This window comes from Scardinius erythrophthalmus (genome assembly GCF_964197995.2).
Source record: "Scardinius erythrophthalmus genome assembly, chromosome: 6".
Taxonomy (NCBI): Eukaryota; Metazoa; Chordata; class Actinopteri; order Cypriniformes; family Leuciscidae; genus Scardinius; species Scardinius erythrophthalmus.
In genome coordinates, this window is record NC_138226.1 from 5,163,783 (window position 1) to 5,181,034 (window position 17,252).

Genomic DNA, 17,252 nt, shown 5'->3' on the forward strand with positions numbered 1-17,252 from the left:
CTATATAAAAATATCTGTGGGGTATTTTGAGCTAAAACTTATTCACACTCTGGGGACATCAAATACTTATTTTACATCTTGTGAAAAGGGCATTATACCACCCCTTTAATGATTTTTTTATTAAAGGTTTCAGTTAAGAGCTTGATGTATGGTTAGTAATGTAAATCTTGTCATAAATTACTCACCCTCATGTTGTTCAAAACCCTTAAGACTTTCGTTCATCTTCAGAACACAAATTAAGATATTTTTTAATGAAATCTGAGAGCTTTCTGTCCCTCCATTGACAGCTACGAAACTTTGACGCTTCAAAAAGTTCATAAAGAGATCGTAAAACTAATACATATGAATTGAGCGGTTTAGTCCACATTTTCTGAAGATTCTCCATTTTCTGAAGATTCTCGATCGCTTTATATGGTGAACAGATTTAATTTAGGCTTTTGATCACATATAAACATTAAACAGTGAACATAAACAGAAGCTCAACCGAACCTGCGTAACACGAGAACGAACCTCATTGGTTTTTGCTGAAGCTACTACTTTAGAAGAGGACATCTGGGAATTGAATTTTAAAAAAGTGTGAAATGACCCCTTTAAATAGAACTGGTTTATTCCTCAGAGATCTTATTAGGTGGTTCTGTCCTGTTATATTGTTCACATTATATGACATCTAGCTCAACACTAACACAAATCTGGTTTTCAGGTTTAGAGAAAATGGTGAAAGTATACACAGAACAACCGAACTTCTCAAATAAAAAAACCCTGGAGGAAACAGAACAGTTACTGGACGAGGTGAGATGTCACATTTCATTCCAATGCTTCGCTAAATTTTAAGTATTTACTTTACTTTAATTCAAAAATCAGGTTGAAATTTTCATTACGACTTTTTGACCCCACTGTGTTCAAATATTGTGTTAAAAAATTGGTATTCAACAAAAAGGTTTTAACAAAAAATAAATACTGACTGATCTCTCTCGGTAGGCCATCCTCAAACTGGACCTTTTAGAGGCGACGCACTACAAACTGACTCACAGTCTGGCGGAGTTAGAGGGAAAACCCAAATCAAGACATCGATTCAGTGACAGCATCACTAAATGGAAAGAAAGGGTGAGTTTTACACATCCTATCCTGAACAGCACCTGTTCAGTTCTAGAAGCATTATTTCGTTTGTTGAAATAAAATTGACATTAATGGTGCACTATGTAACTTTTGGCCCTCTAGCGGTTAAAAAACAAAACTGCATGCATTTTGTGGAAGAACTTTGTTTTGGTTGTGTTTTAGCTCTGAACTGAATATGTTTTTTTCTCATAACTTCAAAAAAGATAGAGAGATTATTCCACTGCTTATAAAACAACCAGTTTAGATGGAAAGGATCTCAAGCTGACTAGCTAAAGACATCACTGTAGCTTTACCCATTAATAGACACGATACTCCCTTGAAAATAAATTTCAGCACATCGCTACAACTATAATGTAATAACTTTCACAAAAGATAATGCTTTACAATGAACTCTTTTTACAAATAACTATGTTAGAGAGCTACATATGGCAATTTATCTGTTCAATAAAATGCAACTCACCTGTTGAGTAATAAAAACGCCACCATCTCCGCATTGATTTTACATTTCAAATCTCTCAGTTCTCGCCTTCTCCGAAAAGCCCAATAATATCCAACGAGCTCTGTCGCGTTTCTCTGTCAACCTTTCTCGCTTGTTGTGACAACTAACCTATGGCACTCCCATACTGTTAACACAACAAGTAGCCTATGTATACATATTTAAAAGTAATATTGTTTGTTTTTAATTAGTATAATCATTAACTGATAGTTGATAGATACCCGACTTCGAGGGAGGACCCGATTTGTCATAACTGGAGCAACTTTTCTCTATTTATGGACATGATGAGACAAGCACTGGCGAGTGACGGAAGTACACAATTTCCCGAGAAACCCATCCCGTCAGGTCTAAGATAAAAACACTTACAATAGACTTGCCATTGTGAATCTGGGTAAGACAAAAACACGTTTTGGAAGAAGGATTGATAACGTATTGACTCAAATAAGTTACATAGTGTACCTTAATATATATATATATATATATATATATATATATATATATATATATATATATATAAAGTTTTAGTTTGTTGCCAAGAAATTGAAGAAAACTTTTCCCATTTTCATTTAGTTTAACTTGATGTATTAAAATAACTAAAACGGAAAAAATAAAAACTATATAGATAAAAAACTTGTAAAAATGACAAAACACTACAAAATAACTATAACTTGACCTGAAATTAAAAATGAATTAAAAATATTAAATTATAATAAGATCTCAATGATAACAAAATACCACTGAATTTTAGTAAAACTATTATTAGCATGCATTTCAAGTGCATAGTCTGTGTAGGTACTGCAGGGGGATGCATAAATAGAATTGAATAAAAAAAATCAAATATGGTTATTTTGTTATATATATATATATATATATATATATATATAGGATATATATATATGTAGGATTCTGATTCATGAAATACCTCCATTAAACATGCAAGTCTTGATGAATCCAGGACATGGAAAGCAATATAAACACAAGTGGGTTAACTGAGAAAATAGGCCAACACTAGTTTAGCATCATATTTTGTTTATGCTGTTGCTTTCAAACAGCCTACACTTTGTTAACTGTAATATATACGTTTCCCCAAGGCTGCAGGGTGCAGAAAGACAGTATCACAATTTTAAGAAACAAGGTTTAGCTAAAAATCACCCATATGTTTCATGAGTTTTTAAATTCTATCTCGGGTTTTGCTCCAGGACTGCGAGCACAGCGTAGTGCAACTTTCCCGACCTATGAGGATCAAAAAGACTCCATTCAGATCCCGGCAGTCCATGAGGACCAATAAGAGTGCGCTGACCAACCAAAGCCCTGATAGGACAAGCAACGAGCCCTCGAATGAGACGACCAAAGTCGATGATCAACAGAGCGGTCCGGTTAATGGATGCGTGACTGAATCTGAAGAGGATAAAGGTGAACAGCGAGCCACATGTGTTTATCTTCCCTTCCATTCAAGGGTTTTCTTAACACACAAACTGATTTATTAAGCAGGTGCAGAACTCTGCTCAGTCGGCAGATGCAAGGCTTTATACAGCTTTACGTCAGAAAGAGAGGACGAGTTAAACATTACTGAAGGTAATATGGTAGTTCATCTTAATACATCATCCCTCAGCACATACTTTCTGTTGACTCTCCCTCTTCAATCTGGCAGGAGACGTACTGGAGATCTTTCAGAAGGACGACACGGGCTGGTGGTTCGGTGAGCTGAACGGACAGAGAGGACATTTCCCTTCCACGTACGTCGAAGAGCTGCCTGTTTTTACTGCGATGAAGTCATCTGAAGCTTAGCTTCAAAAGAGCATGAGAAAGAAAAAGGTCACTGACCTCAGTGCCACTGAATTATGATTCATTCATGCTGTCGAGTTAAACACACTTTAAACTAATTACTTTCCCATGACCTTTGTGATTACAGGAAAAAGGACTTTTGAAAATCATTCAGATGAATCATTTCAACAATGAACAATTTACTAATAAATCATACATTACTGCAAACTTGTGTGTGCACAAGAGCAAGATCTAGCCGATTAAATATTTTAGAGCAGTTTATTTGCTACAAAAATTGCTATAAAGTTTGGAAAGGCTTTTTATTTATTATAAAAGGTCATGTTTTCAGGTTTTTCATGACCATGGGAAGCCTATCAATGAAATACAAGTGTGTGGCTATAAAACATTTCATCAGAATGTATTGTATTGTGAAAAAAGATATAGATTTTATTTGCACTGTAATAAACCACTAAATGCAAATGGTTTAGAACTTCTTGTCACTGTAGTATAAAACTAAATTAAGACATTTCAATGCACTTTTTTAAAAACTTTTTTATGTTTATTGCTAAAATTACTAATCAATAAATGAATGTACAAAAGATTGAAAGGTAAATAAAAGCTCAATATGCTTAGTAATGATATCTACAAATATGGTCTCCGACTGCTTCAAATGGATCTGAAATGAACAGTTAGCTTCGGTTCATCAGTCAGGCCATCTTTGCACCACTGTGAAGCGCCACAAACTCTCTCCGGACATTAGCGAGGAAGGTGGAAAAGTTGTTGGTCTCCTGCAGTCTCTGTTCTAGATGTGCCATTTTCTCCAGTGGAGGGTCACAAGAGATGACTGAAGAGGGGGGGGGGGGATATAATCACGTTATTCAGTGCTTAGATTTGTCAGTCATTATACACTAACGGTTAAAAAGATAGGACTCAGTAGGATAAAAAAAAAAAATAATAATAATAATCTTTTACTCAGCAAGGATGCATTAAAGGTACAATATGCAACATTTTCTGCCGCTAGAGGGCGCTACATTCCAAACAACAACAACGGCGTAGCTTGATGATGATGTGAAGGAGTGTGAAATGATGGGAACTGTTGTTTTCAACTCCACCGTGGATGTAAATCAGTCAGACGGGAATCAAAAAAATCATGTTCATGGATGGGGTTAAGTTCTATTTTTATAAATGTTGCGTTTAATGACATGCTTTTTGTGGTGAGGGGGGCGTGGTTCAGCGCGGTCTGTAACGGGAGAGAGAAATGAGATGAGCGGGACGCAAGTAGGTCAAATGCAAATGACGAACAACTGTGTCTTATTGCAGGATTATTGGGTAAATTGGATGCAGCGAAAGAAAACCGGTGGATCCGAGCTCTCATTTTTGAACTGTTTTGTGCCGTCGCGGTTGCCATGGTGAATGCGTGTTGTGCGCGACTTTTGTTTGTTTTGTTTTATTTTAATAAAGTACAAGTCCCAGTCACGCTGACCCTTGTCTTCTTCCTTCCTGATTCTTGAACCTTATCACACTTTTATTTCATTAAAATGAATTAACAGCAAGAAAAGTAAGGTTTAATACTAAATTGGTTATTATTGATATTACTGTTGAATTCATTGTTGTGATAACGCGGCGCAGTTTTACGTGTTCTAAACAATTGTTGTAAAAGTACATTTGAACACACCCACATCATTTGCCAAAATACTGATTAATCTTTATGTATAACACATGCTATATTTATTTACATGGCCATAAACACCAGACGTGATTAAACAATGTCAATAAACTGAACACAAACCTAAAGCAATAATACTTTCCTTACATAATCATAACTTTCACCGAAAGCTACATTTGGCAAATATAAAATTAAGCATGCTTTGTCGACAGAACCAGCTGCAGTCGGTAAAGATAACGACAGCACGAAACAAGCTAACTTGTGTTGCTTCATAGACGCTACAACTACAACTTCCGCATTTGTCCAGGACTCCACGCAGTACAAGCGGAAACGTACTCGGTTACTAACGTAACCTCGGTTCTCTCTAGAAGAGGGAACGAGTACTGCGTTTTATCAAAACGCTACGGGAAAAGTCTCTTTTCACGAAACACTGAAGCAAAAAATTATCCTTTAATTTTCATATATGTAAAACGCGTTGCGGCAGCAGCAGACAGCTATGGCGAGACGGCTTGCTCGCTCATTGGCTGCTCTGCGGCAACTGCTTAAGCCTATCGAGCGAGGCCTGAGATGGCATCAGGCCAATGAGGGCGCTTCGCGCCCTCCTCGCCACTTCCCGCCGAAACGGGCGTGGCTTACCTCTATAAAAGGAGCTCGAGAAGGCTGACTCACTTGATTTTGATCGCCGAAGCGAACCAGAGTGAACCGTACGCACGGCAGAGAACGCAGTACTCGTTCCCTCTTCTAGAGAGAACCGAGGTTACATTAGTAACCGAGTACGTTCTCTTACGAGAGTCCTCTCGTACTGCGTTTTATCAAAACGCTACGGGAACCCCTTGCAAAACGCCGTGCGTGCTGGGATAAAAAACACTGATCACCGGAAGCTATTTCAGGCATACAGTGCATAATCACCAGATTGACTCACACAGAGTCAGGGAATAAGGGTGGGAGCCTTAATTCCCTAAACTGTAGCGTCGTAGAATAGACATGTCCACAGACGCAAGTATAACATCACATAGACAGGGTAGGGAACCTGAACTAATGCGGAAAATGTGGGTCTTACACAGTTCTGCCCAAGATAGTCGGTAGCGCATAGCGCATGAGTTTCAGCGGTCTGACTAGACGGCTGAACAGATTACACCGACAAAAGCTTAGCCTGCAAGGCGGGAACCTCTAGGTTATAAAACCTGATAAATGTAGACGGCGAGGCCCAGCCTGCCGCCGTACATATATCCTGTAGGGAAATCCCGCTGGACCAAGCCCACGAAGAAGCAACGCTTCTCGTAGAGTGCGCTCTGACTCCCAACGGGCATGGAATGCCCTTGGCAGTATACGCCAGCGCTATGGCGTCAACTATCCATCTGGATAGACTTTGTTTCGAAACAGCCATTCCTTTGGAACGTCCACTGAACGAGACAAAGAGCTGCTCTGTCTGTCTGAAGACAGCAGAGCGGGACATATAAGCTCTTAAAGCCCTAACAGGGCAAAGAAAACGCGAGTCCCCTTCCTCACTCGATGCCGGCAGGGCAGCCAGGGAAATGACCTGAGCCCGAAAAGGCGTGTTGAGGGATTTCGGCACATAGCCGTGCTTAGGTTTGAGTATGACTTTAGAGTCATTAGGACCAAACTCCAAGCACGCCGGGCTCACAGAGAGCGCGTGCAGGTCGCCTATGCGCTTCACTGAAGCGAGAGCCATCAAAAACACTGTTTTGAAAGACAAGTGTTTGAGGCTAATAGACTGGATAGGCTCGAAAGGGGCACCTTTCATGGCCGCCAGGACCGTAGAAAGGTCCCACAAAGGAACTGAAGGAGGTCTGGGCGGATTCAGTCTCCTAGCTCCCCTGAGGAAGCGGATGACTAAATCATTCCTTCCCAGCGACTGACCCAGCGTTGAACCAAAGAACGCTGAAATAGCCGCCACATACACTTTGAGCGTGGAAGGGGATCTGCCCTTATCCAACAGCTCTTGTAGGAAGGAGAAAACCTCCGTTACCTCACATTCGAGGGGTGAAATGCTCCGAGCTGTACACCAGCCGGAGAAAACCGACCACTTCGAAGCATAAAGCCGCCGTGTCGACGGCGCTCTAGCCTGAGTGATGGTATTCACGACTCCCTCTGTGAGACCAACGGGTATCCGTTGAGCGCCCACACATGAAGGGACCACAGTTCCGGGTGTGGGTGCCAAATCGAGCCCCCGGCCTGCGAGAGGAGATCTCTCCTCAACGGCAGTGGCCATGGATCGATATCTGTCAACTGCATCAGAACTGGGAACCATATCTGGTTCTCCCAGAACGGAGCTACAAGCAGGACTGGGCATTTCGTTTCCCTGACCCGTTCCAGCACCTGTGGCAGGAGGGAGACGGGGGGAAAAACATATAACGGGCAGCGCGGCCACCTTCGGGACAGCGCGCTGTCGGTCTTTGAAAAGAACGCGGGGCAGTGCGCGTTTTCGCGGGACGCGAAAAGGTCCACCTCCGCTCTGCCTAATCTCTCCCACAACAGCCGGACTGTTTGTGGGTGTAGAGACCATTCGCCCGGGGGAACATTGTTCCTGGACAGTCTGTCTGGGCCCACATTCTGAAGCCCAGGTACATGCACTGCTCTCAGCGAGCGTAAGTTGTGCTGAGCCCATAATAGGAGGCATTTCGCCAGCCTGTACAGGGATATGGACTTCAGACCGCCCTGGCAATTTATGTAGGACACCACAGCCATGTTGTCCGAACGGACTATGACGTGTTCGTCCTTGATGTGGGGACAAAAACGCGTCATCGCGTTGTGCACTGCCAGCATTTCTAGGCAGTTTATGTGTTGGAGCTTTTCTCGTTCCGACCACAGGCCGAAGAACGGTCTGCCCTCGAGCAGAGCTCCCCATCCCGAGGTGGATGCGTCTGTCGACACCATCCTCACTCTCGAGGAAGTCCCCAGGCTTACTCCTGATTGGTACCAGTCGTCCGCTGTCCAAGGCGCCAGGGCTGAAACACAGCTCTGATCGACCTTGAGGCGTAATCGACCGGTCGCCCACGCTCTGCGCGGTACCCGCGTTTTCAACCAGAACTGCAGCGGGCGCATGCGGAGCAGGCCCAGCCGGAGAACTGACGATGCTGAAGCCATGAGACCCAGCATCTTTTGAAACTTCCTGAGCGGGGTGACAGCGCCGCGGCGGAAAGACCTCGCCGCGCGCTGAATGATCAACACGCGCTGTGGTGACAGCCGCGCTGTCATAGACTGTGAGTCCAGAACGACCCCAGAAACAAAATCGTTTGACTGGGGTTCAATGAACTCTTTGTCCAGTTGACTGTGATACCAAGATTCTCGAGGTGATCGAGTAAAATGGTTCTGTGCTCCACGAGCTGTGATCGTGATTGAGCTAAGATCAACCAGTCGTCCAAATAGTTCAGCACTCGCATGCCTCTGAGTCTGAGAGGAGCGAGCGCTGCGTCCCTGCATTTCGTAAATGTACGAGGTGCTAGGGACAAGCCGAATGGCAGGACTGTATACTGGTATGTCTGACCCCCGAAGGCGAATCTCAAGTATCGCCTGTGGTGTGACGCTATCTGTATTTGAAAATACGCGTCCTTCAGATCTATCGACATGAACCAGTCTTCTCGGCGAACATGCGCGAGAATTTTGCTGGTTGTGAGCATTTTGAAACTGCGTTTCAATAATACTCTGTTCAGCCGTCTTAGATCCAGTATGGGTCTGATACCGCCGTCCTTTTTGGGGACTAGAAAGTATCTGCTGTATAGTCCCCCTTCGCTTAGAGCTGGGGGAACGCGCTCTATCGCCCCTTTGCTTATCAGTTTTGATATTTCGGCTCGAAGTAGGTGAGCTACTTCCAACGAAACCGTAGTTCCGACGCGCGCTGTGAAGCGGGGAGGGCGTCGACAAAACTGTAGCGAGAAGCCTCTCTTTATAATGCCTAGCACCCAGTCCGAAACCCCTGGAAGCACTGCCCATGCTTCTGCATGGCTGGCTAGGGGCTGGATACGGAGCGCGCTCTGTTCGCCGTGCGACAGAGGCGCTTCGGGGGATAAAAACATAGGCGTTATGCCTGTGGCATTTGAGGCGGGGCGCGCGCTTAATACAGCGGGCGGAACGCTCGTCCTCGACCTTACTACAGTGCTTAGCTGAGTGAGGGAGGACTGAGAAAGTCTCATAGGACTCATGTGAGCGAGTAGATGTGGGCTGGGAGCGGGCACATTTACTGCTTTGGGCGCGGTGTCTGCCTGAGCAGAGCGCGCGCTCACAGGTCTCGTTTTTACAGAGAGCCTGTGATCTGTTAGACATAGTGTTCGTGGGCACTGGGAAGCGGGCACTCTCACTATGTTGGAAGCACAATCGACCTGAGTCGATTTTATGTGCGCGAGCCCTTAGTCTAGGGCTGTGCTTATGTGTAGTGATGGGCACTGAGGAGTGGGCATCGAGACTACATTTATAGCACCATCGGCCGTGGCCGGGCAGAATGCCTGCGCTCGACCCCGCTGCGGTGTTTAACCGAGCAAGGGAGGGCTGGGCGAGTCCCGTAGGACATATAATGACCATTAGTAAGTGTGGGCGCGGGAGAGCGGGCACAATTACTGCAATGAGTGCACTGTCTGCCTGAGCAGTGTGAATGCACAGGTTTCGTCTTTACAGAAACCACAAGGCATGCAGAACATAGTATTTGTGGGCACTAGGCAGTGGGCACGTTCACTATGTTGTGTGCGTGATCGACCCGAGTCGAATATATGAGCGCGGGCCCTGTGTGAAGGGCTGTGCTAATGTGTAGGGATGGGCACAAGCAGTGGGCATCTTCTGTACACATATAGCATCATCGGCCGTGGCCGGGACTTCGCTCGTGGGCTGCAAAACAAACACTTCTGCAGTTGCCTCTCGGGGAACAAACAGAGTGATTTGCATTCGGCGGCATAAATATTTTCTGCCGGCAGACCCGGGATTCGAACTCGGATCCTCTGCGCGAGAGCCTAATAATCTACCACTGGACCACAGTGAAGATACATAGACAAAGTCAGCGCGAGTATTATCCACACTGGCGTTTGCTTGCAGGCATGTACCACGTGCTCGTGGGCTGCGAAAACAAACACTTCTGCAGTTGCCTCTCGGGGAACAAACAGAGTGATTTGCATTCGGCGGCAAAATATTTTCTGCCGGCAGACCCGGGATTCGAACTCGGATCCCCCGCGCGAGAGTCTAATAATCTACCACTGGACCACAGTGAAGATACATAGACAAAGTCAGCGCGAGTATTATCCACACTGGCGTTTGCTTGCAGGCATGCGAGTAAGCACGACATGCAATACTAACATTTTCAGACGCCTGAAATATGCCAGAATGTGAGAAGAGTGGATATCGCCCGGTTTCAGCGGGGCTGAAAACACTCCATTCCCCTTTCGCCAGTGACGCACGGGAACCGTAGAAACGGCGTTCGGTTGCAGGCAAGCGGGTACTACGCGCTCGCTGGCTGCAAAATGCATCTCCGAAGTCGCCTTCAGGGGACTGACAGAGCGAAGCATTGGCGGCATAAAAATATATATGCCGCTAGACCGGGATTAGAACTCCGGTCTCCCATGCGGAAAACCTATAACTCCGCCACTGAGCCACAGGGGGATGTAGGCTTTGAATGTGAGAAGAGTGGATATCGCCCAGTTTCAGCGGGGCTGAAAACACTCCATTCTCCTTTCGCCAGTGACGCACGGGAACCGTAGAAACTGTGTTCGGTTGCAGGCAAGCGGGTACTACGCGCTCGCTGGCTGCAAAATGCATCTCTGCAGTCGCCTTCAGGGGACTGACAGAGTGAAGCATTGGCGGCAAAGGCGGCGTCAACATGTATTCTTCGGCGTTTGCTGGCAGGCAAGCGTGCTATAACAGACTCACTTGCTGCAATAATATTTCCAGTCGCCGAACAGGGAACTGAGAAATATGAGAGAAAAGAGGTGAGACCGACCAATGGTGGGACTGAGAACACTCTTTTCTCCTTCGCCGGTGAATGACGCGCGCGGAGGCAGGGTAGCTTTTCTTGTAACGTAAAGAAAAACTAATCCCGCCGTCCGCTTCCAGGAAGGGCAGCCTCGGAAGGATGCCTAGCGAGTCCTCAGAGTCACCGTAGGCAATTGGCTCGGAGTAAGGGCATTTCGCCGTCAGAGAGCGCTGCATGAGAAGGCGTCTTGAAAAAGACGCAGCTCTTTTAGGGGTGAGTGTTGCAGCGAACACACACACACACACACACACAGAAAACAGAGCAATATAGCAATAAAGGATATAGGCGTCGGAAAGCGCAGCAGGTACGGCTGTAGAAGGCGGCGTTGGCCAGCGGCTTCGAGGGCTCGTCCCGCTGAAGTGCTTGCTTCGAACGACGCTTGCTTCCGTGATCCAGCGATGCGTGCGCTTCGCTGAAGAGATTAAAATCAAGTGAGTCAGCCTTCTCGAGCTCCTTTTATAGAGGTAAGCCACGCCCGTTTCGGCGGGAAGTGGCGAGGAGGGCGCGAAGCGCCCTCATTGGCCTGATGCCATCTCAGGCCTCGCTCGATAGGCTTAAGCAGTTGCCGCAGAGCAGCCAATGAGCGAGCAAGCCGTCTCGCCATAGCTGTCTGCTGCTGCCGCAACGCGTTTTACATATATGAAAATTAAAGGATAATTTTTTGCTTCAGTGTTTCGTGAAAAGAGACTTTTCCCGTAGCGTTTTGATAAAACGCAGTACGAGAGGACTCTCGTAAGAGAACCGAGGGTAACACGGATATGACGCAATTGACTGGCGACTCCCAGCTCACCCCTGCTCTAACGCCCCGTTTCCTTGGTTAAAATCACAATTTTCTCACGATTTAAAAATAGTTGGAAACATTTGGGATATTGTAAGTCATCAACTTAACAAAATATATAACACTGGCCTTGAGATTTTGGGATATTTTAATGCAAAAATCTTACATATTGTACCTTTAAATTGATAAAAATTGACAGAAAAGACATATACAATGTTAAAAAAGATTTATATTTAAAATTGGTTTCCACAAACATATTAAGCAGCACAACTGTTTTCAACACTGATAATCAGAAATGTTTCTTGAGCAGCAAATCATCATGTTAGAATGATTTCTGAAGGATCATGTGACACTGAAGACTGAGAGTAATAATGCTGAATATTCAACTTTGCATCACAGGAAAAATTACATTAATATACAGTACCAGTCAAAAGTTTGGAAACATTACTACTTTTAATGTTTTTGAAAGAAGTCTCTTATGCTCATCAAGCCTGCAATTAAAAAAAAAACAAAAAAAAAAACAGTAATATTATGAAATATTATTACAATTTAAAATAATGGTTCTCTTTTTAATATACTTTAAAATGTAATTTATTTTTGTGATGCAAAGCTGAATTTTCATCAGCAAGTACTCCAGTCTTCGGTGTCTTATGATCCTTAAGAAATCATTCTAATATGATGATTTATGATCAATGTTGGAAACAGTTGTGCTGCTTGATATTTTTTTTATAACCTGAGATACTTTTTTCAGGATTATTTGATGAATAAAAAGTTAAAAAGAACTGTATTTATTTAGAATAGAAATCAATATACACTATAATATACACTACTGTTCAAAAGTTTGGGAACAATAACTTTTTTTAAGAAATTAGTACTTCAATTCAACAAGGATGCGTTAAATTGATAAAAGGTGATGGTAACGATTTATATGTTATTTAGATGTTAGAAATGTTTTTATTTTGAATAAATGCTGTTTTTATGAATAAATGCTGTTAACGTTTTACTCATCAATGAATCCTGAAAAAAGTATTGCAAAAAAATATATTAAACAGCACAACTGTTTCCATCATTGATAATAACTGAGTATCAAATCATCATATTAGAATGATTTCTGAAGGATCATAAGACACCAAAGACTGGAGTACTTGCTGATGAAAATTCAGCTTTGCATCACAAAAATAAATTACATTTTAAAGTATATTAAAAAAGAGAACCATTATTTTAAATTGTAATAATATTTCATAATATTACTGTTTTTTTTTGTTTGTTTTTTTTATTGCAGGCTTGATGAGCATAAGAGACTTCTTTCAAAAACATTAAAAATAGTAATGTTTCCAAACTTTTGACTGGTACTGTATATTCAAATAGAAAAAAGTTATTTTAAATTGTAATAATATTTCACAATATATACAGTTTTCAATGTATTTTCATCTAATAAATGTAGCCTTGGTGAGCATGAGAGACTTCTTTCAAAAACTTTATTTTAAAACCATGTAAATTTTAAAGTATACATTTTATTTATGCAATAATAATATTTTATCAGTATAAACCAATGCTGGGGCCTAATCACATGCAGGATGAAAATCAGGTTTAATTTAAGCCAAAAAAAAGAGAGAAAAAAATCAGATCAGAAGATGAATACTTACTGTGGTAAACGCCCTCTGGATCAAGCTGGAGGAGGAACGTATGGACCATGTCTGGATCTTTACGACTGATGTTCCTGAAGACGAACTGCAGCTTCTCACCTGCAAATCAACAGATGTTGGTGATACACCATCAAAACTTGCATCTCCAAGTATGAGACAATTATTAAAAATGCTTTTCATTTTTCTCACAAATTCTAAAAACAACAAAAATTTTAGTGAAAAAGCTCAATTAAAAAATGGTACATTTTGAATAGCGATCTAGAAATAGTGATAAAATCCTAAAACCTTGTTACTTTCCAGGTTTGAATCAGACTTTTGAACCTCACTCTATTTGTATGACGTATTTAACACATAATGAAAGAAAAAACACCAACTTCATACTTCAATCATACGCTATAGTTTAGCACAAAGACTTTACCTTGGATTTTTCTGATCTCAAGACTGAGGTGTTTCTGAAAGATGTCTTTACACTTGTTCAGCTTCTTCAGTCTGTCCTTGTTGGCTTTGTTTTGTGACTGAATCACTATAAAAATGTATAAAACAAGCATTAAGGACATCAGCAATAATAAACAGTCTGTTGTGACTGTCACCTAACAGTCACATGCAGGAAATAAGACATTTATAAACAAATAGAGCTCATATCTATTAGTTTTATTGAGCATAAAACATGCATTTCATTGAATTATTTTCTTAATAAATGATTCACAAAAGATTATTTGGTAGAAGTTTTCGAAAGGTGTTCATGAATCACTCATCCGTAACGGATAACTATCTCTCCACCTCCTTTATTTTATTTTAAGTGTAAACCAGGACACACCAAGCCAACAGTCAGCTTAGTTTTTTCGGGTTGAATCGGCATTGGGCCGTCTGTGAAAGAGTGAACTCTGATTGGCTGTTCAGCTTAGAGAACGAGTCAGAGCACGGAAATAAAAGTGAAAGTGATGAAAGCGGGCAAAGAAGTCAAGACGGTACAGACAGAAAGCAGTTATAAATTTATATATCTTACTTGAGCATTTGAATGCACAAATATTTTCATAATAACATGAGCCCACTAGAATGAAAAAAGTGATAGGCGTGATTTATTTGTGTATCTGCAGTCCGAGTTTTTGTTTCCCTTTTTTAATGACGAAAACAGACTATTGATACCTGCTGATATAGACTGATATTTCCTTGTACGCAGGCGCACAACACATGTGTAAGTTGACAGTCGCCATTAGTCCTTTTGGTGTTCAAGCGCAGCTTTTTAGCCGAGACGCAGCCGACGCGAGGCGACAGCACAGTCAGCTTTCGCCGCCGCTAGTTCTTTGACGTCAGCTTGGTGTGTCCCAGGCTTTACACATCAACATAAAGACTATGACAGTGCATGAGAGGAAAGAGAGGCCTACACACATTCCCTGTTTCTGGCCTGATCCTTCTTGAGCTTCTCAATTCTCTGAAATAAGAGTGCTTTGTGGTGCTCCTTGTCTTCAATCTCCGACACAGCCTCAAGCTGTTCAGAACTCTTTTCTTTCAGTAAAGATGTTTTCTCCTTCAAATCTAAAAAGACAAAAAACAATTAACAATATAGAAACATAATAGTGGTCATTCAACTGCTTATTGAAGATGGCATGTACTGTATATTAAATTGTCAAACTGTTGTGCCAGTCAACATCTTACCTTGTTTGTAACCATGTATCATGTCAAACATGGTTTCATCCTCCTTGCATTTCTTAAAGCAAGTATCTGTAGGAATAAAATAATACAAATCAACATTTATCAAATATATAAATATTTGATGTGTAAATGCATAGTTTTATGATCAAAGCTCTGTAATTAATAATGAGAACAAATAATGCAATGCAATGCAATGCAATGATGACTGAGCAATGGACAAGTCTGTTGTATCATGTTTGTTACACACATTTTAAGACTTTTTTTCTAAAAATGATGTATGTATAATCAAATAAACCTAAGTTGTTACTAACTGTTTGTGAAATATTAAAACGTTTCAACAACATAAAAGTTATTCATATGTTTACTATAAAAAAAATCATTAAAGATTTCACAGAAAAAGACATGCGAACCACAACCTGAACGTGGATGTTTTTACAATTATACCAAAAGGCCTTTTAGTTGCTAAAAAACATAAACTATCAATCAGACGACAGAAAGCATGTAGTAGATTGTGTGCAACAGGTTTTTCAGCAAAGTTTAGATCATGTTGGTGATTCAGAGGCCTTCATGTATAAAATATGATATAGTATGCTTTAGGGTTAAAACCTACTAAATTGACCCTCTTAATGCATATTCTTGGTATTCTTGCTTTTTATTCCAAATGTTGAATTGTGAATATCATGAGTTTACGTCTATTCATTTTGCATGAATCAGTTTTCACAGAATTGTCCATAAAACATCCATAATACAGACATTACGGCCTGGTTTCACAGACAGGGCTTAGATTAAGTTAAATCAGGACTTTTATGTAGCTTTTATAAACATGCCTTAGAAAATACAATGACAGCTAGTGACATATTTTAAGATATGTCAGTGCAAGTTGCTTTAAGTTAAAACAGCTCAAACATGCAGTTTAGTCTAAGACTAGCTAAAGCCTTGTCTGTGAAACCAGCCACACACAAATAAATGCATCACAATATAATATTTTTCGCCATACAACCCAGCCTACTTTTAATGTAGATGGATAACACTGCTAGATAATTAACATCCGTCCACTGTAAATGCACATACAAACTCAAACCATGATGGGCAACCACAACACAATCCTGTGGATCTCTCACCCAAGACAGACTTCATGTACTGCCTGTGATCCTGGCAGAGCTCCGCAGCCCTGTCATTGAGCACCTCTGCCATGGCCTGATCCAGAAGTTTGGTCCTTATCTCCTTCAGTCTGCTGTTGAACTGCTCCACTACATTATAGTCTCTGATGGATGCCATGCTGAGCTGCGAAATCATCCGAACAACACAAACACAATGACGGTTAACGTTAACTTACTAGTAAGTTATCGTTACCACCGCAGTCTGCTCACATGTTTATTCCATACGACACCCTGTCTGTCTACTCTGTTCTACAACAATATAATAATATATAATAATTCTATATAGTATCAAATTAGCACACAATATGAAGGCGTTACTGTTAGATATAAAACTTCAGTGCGATTCAATTTTCACATTTGTCCTTCATTTCTATGCGCTGAAACTTTGATGATATTGATTAAATGTTGTTTTAATAGTAGCACAGTACGTTTAAATCACTTACCCGCTTTAAGGAATGAAAATAAACACAAATTTATTTTTCTTGTTTTCAAAAATCGGCGCCTGTACCGTCAGCAGTTACACCGGAAATTGCGTAACATCAACGCTACGTCATCATAACTTCAAAATAGCGGCATGAAATTAGCTTTGTTGTTTGTTCCATGCTAATTGCTCATAATATACATAATAAACTCTGAAGTGTACATTTTATTTTCCCTCAAAATGCTAGGTTTTTATTATTATATATCATATCTGCGGTCGTTTATTTTCCCTTCATTCAGTCAAAGTCCCTTTGATTCAGTAATGCTGCGCCATCTAGTGTAGTTTGAGTTGATGTTTGTTCTGTTGATGAACATGTATAATCAAACGTAGTGTATGAACACCTCCCTCTGGTGGACAGAGGATTTGCTGACCACAAATGTGGTTCGAGTAGAGATAAAATAATAATCAATTATTTATTGTTATATAATTGCAGTATTGTAGCCTATATCTTATCTACCTACATGTGCCTAAATGCTAGAAATGTAAGTATGACTTATCTTCATTTGAAGAGAATCATG

The 17,252-nt window shown here is 41.5% G+C and overlaps 2 protein-coding genes across 3 annotated transcripts in view; one reads left to right on the top strand and one right to left on the bottom strand.

Moving 5' to 3' along the window:
• nostrin (nitric oxide synthase trafficking) overlaps positions 1-4,022 on the top strand; it is a 25,885-nt gene extending 21,863 nt beyond the window's left edge. Inside the window, exons 13-18 of one of the 2 annotated variants that reach the window (XM_081367658.1) lie at positions 701-789; positions 979-1,104; positions 2,812-3,025; positions 3,104-3,187; positions 3,264-3,348; positions 3,525-4,022. In XM_081367658.1, coding sequence (XP_081223784.1) covers positions 701-789; positions 979-1,104; positions 2,812-3,025; positions 3,104-3,187; positions 3,264-3,348; positions 3,525-3,540 — 614 coding nt within the window. In that variant the 3' untranslated portion in view covers positions 3,541-4,022. Of the gene's footprint in view, positions 1-700; positions 790-978; positions 1,105-2,811; positions 3,026-3,103; positions 3,188-3,263; positions 3,428-3,524 lie in introns of both variants that reach the window. The other variant, XM_081367657.1, reaches the window with a different exon arrangement.
• Positions 3,640-17,024, bottom strand: spc25 (SPC25 component of NDC80 kinetochore complex). Its single transcript, XM_081367659.1, has 7 exons — positions 16,697-17,024; positions 16,215-16,377; positions 15,097-15,162; positions 14,830-14,976; positions 13,859-13,963; positions 13,441-13,539; positions 3,640-4,220 (listed from the first exon to the last, which is right to left on the bottom strand). Exons 2-7 carry the CDS (start codon positions 16,369-16,371, stop codon positions 4,084-4,086), a joined length of 711 nt encoding a protein of 236 aa, XP_081223785.1. The 5' UTR covers positions 16,372-16,377; positions 16,697-17,024; the 3' UTR covers positions 3,640-4,083.
• Between the last annotated feature and the right edge of the window lie 228 nt (positions 17,025-17,252).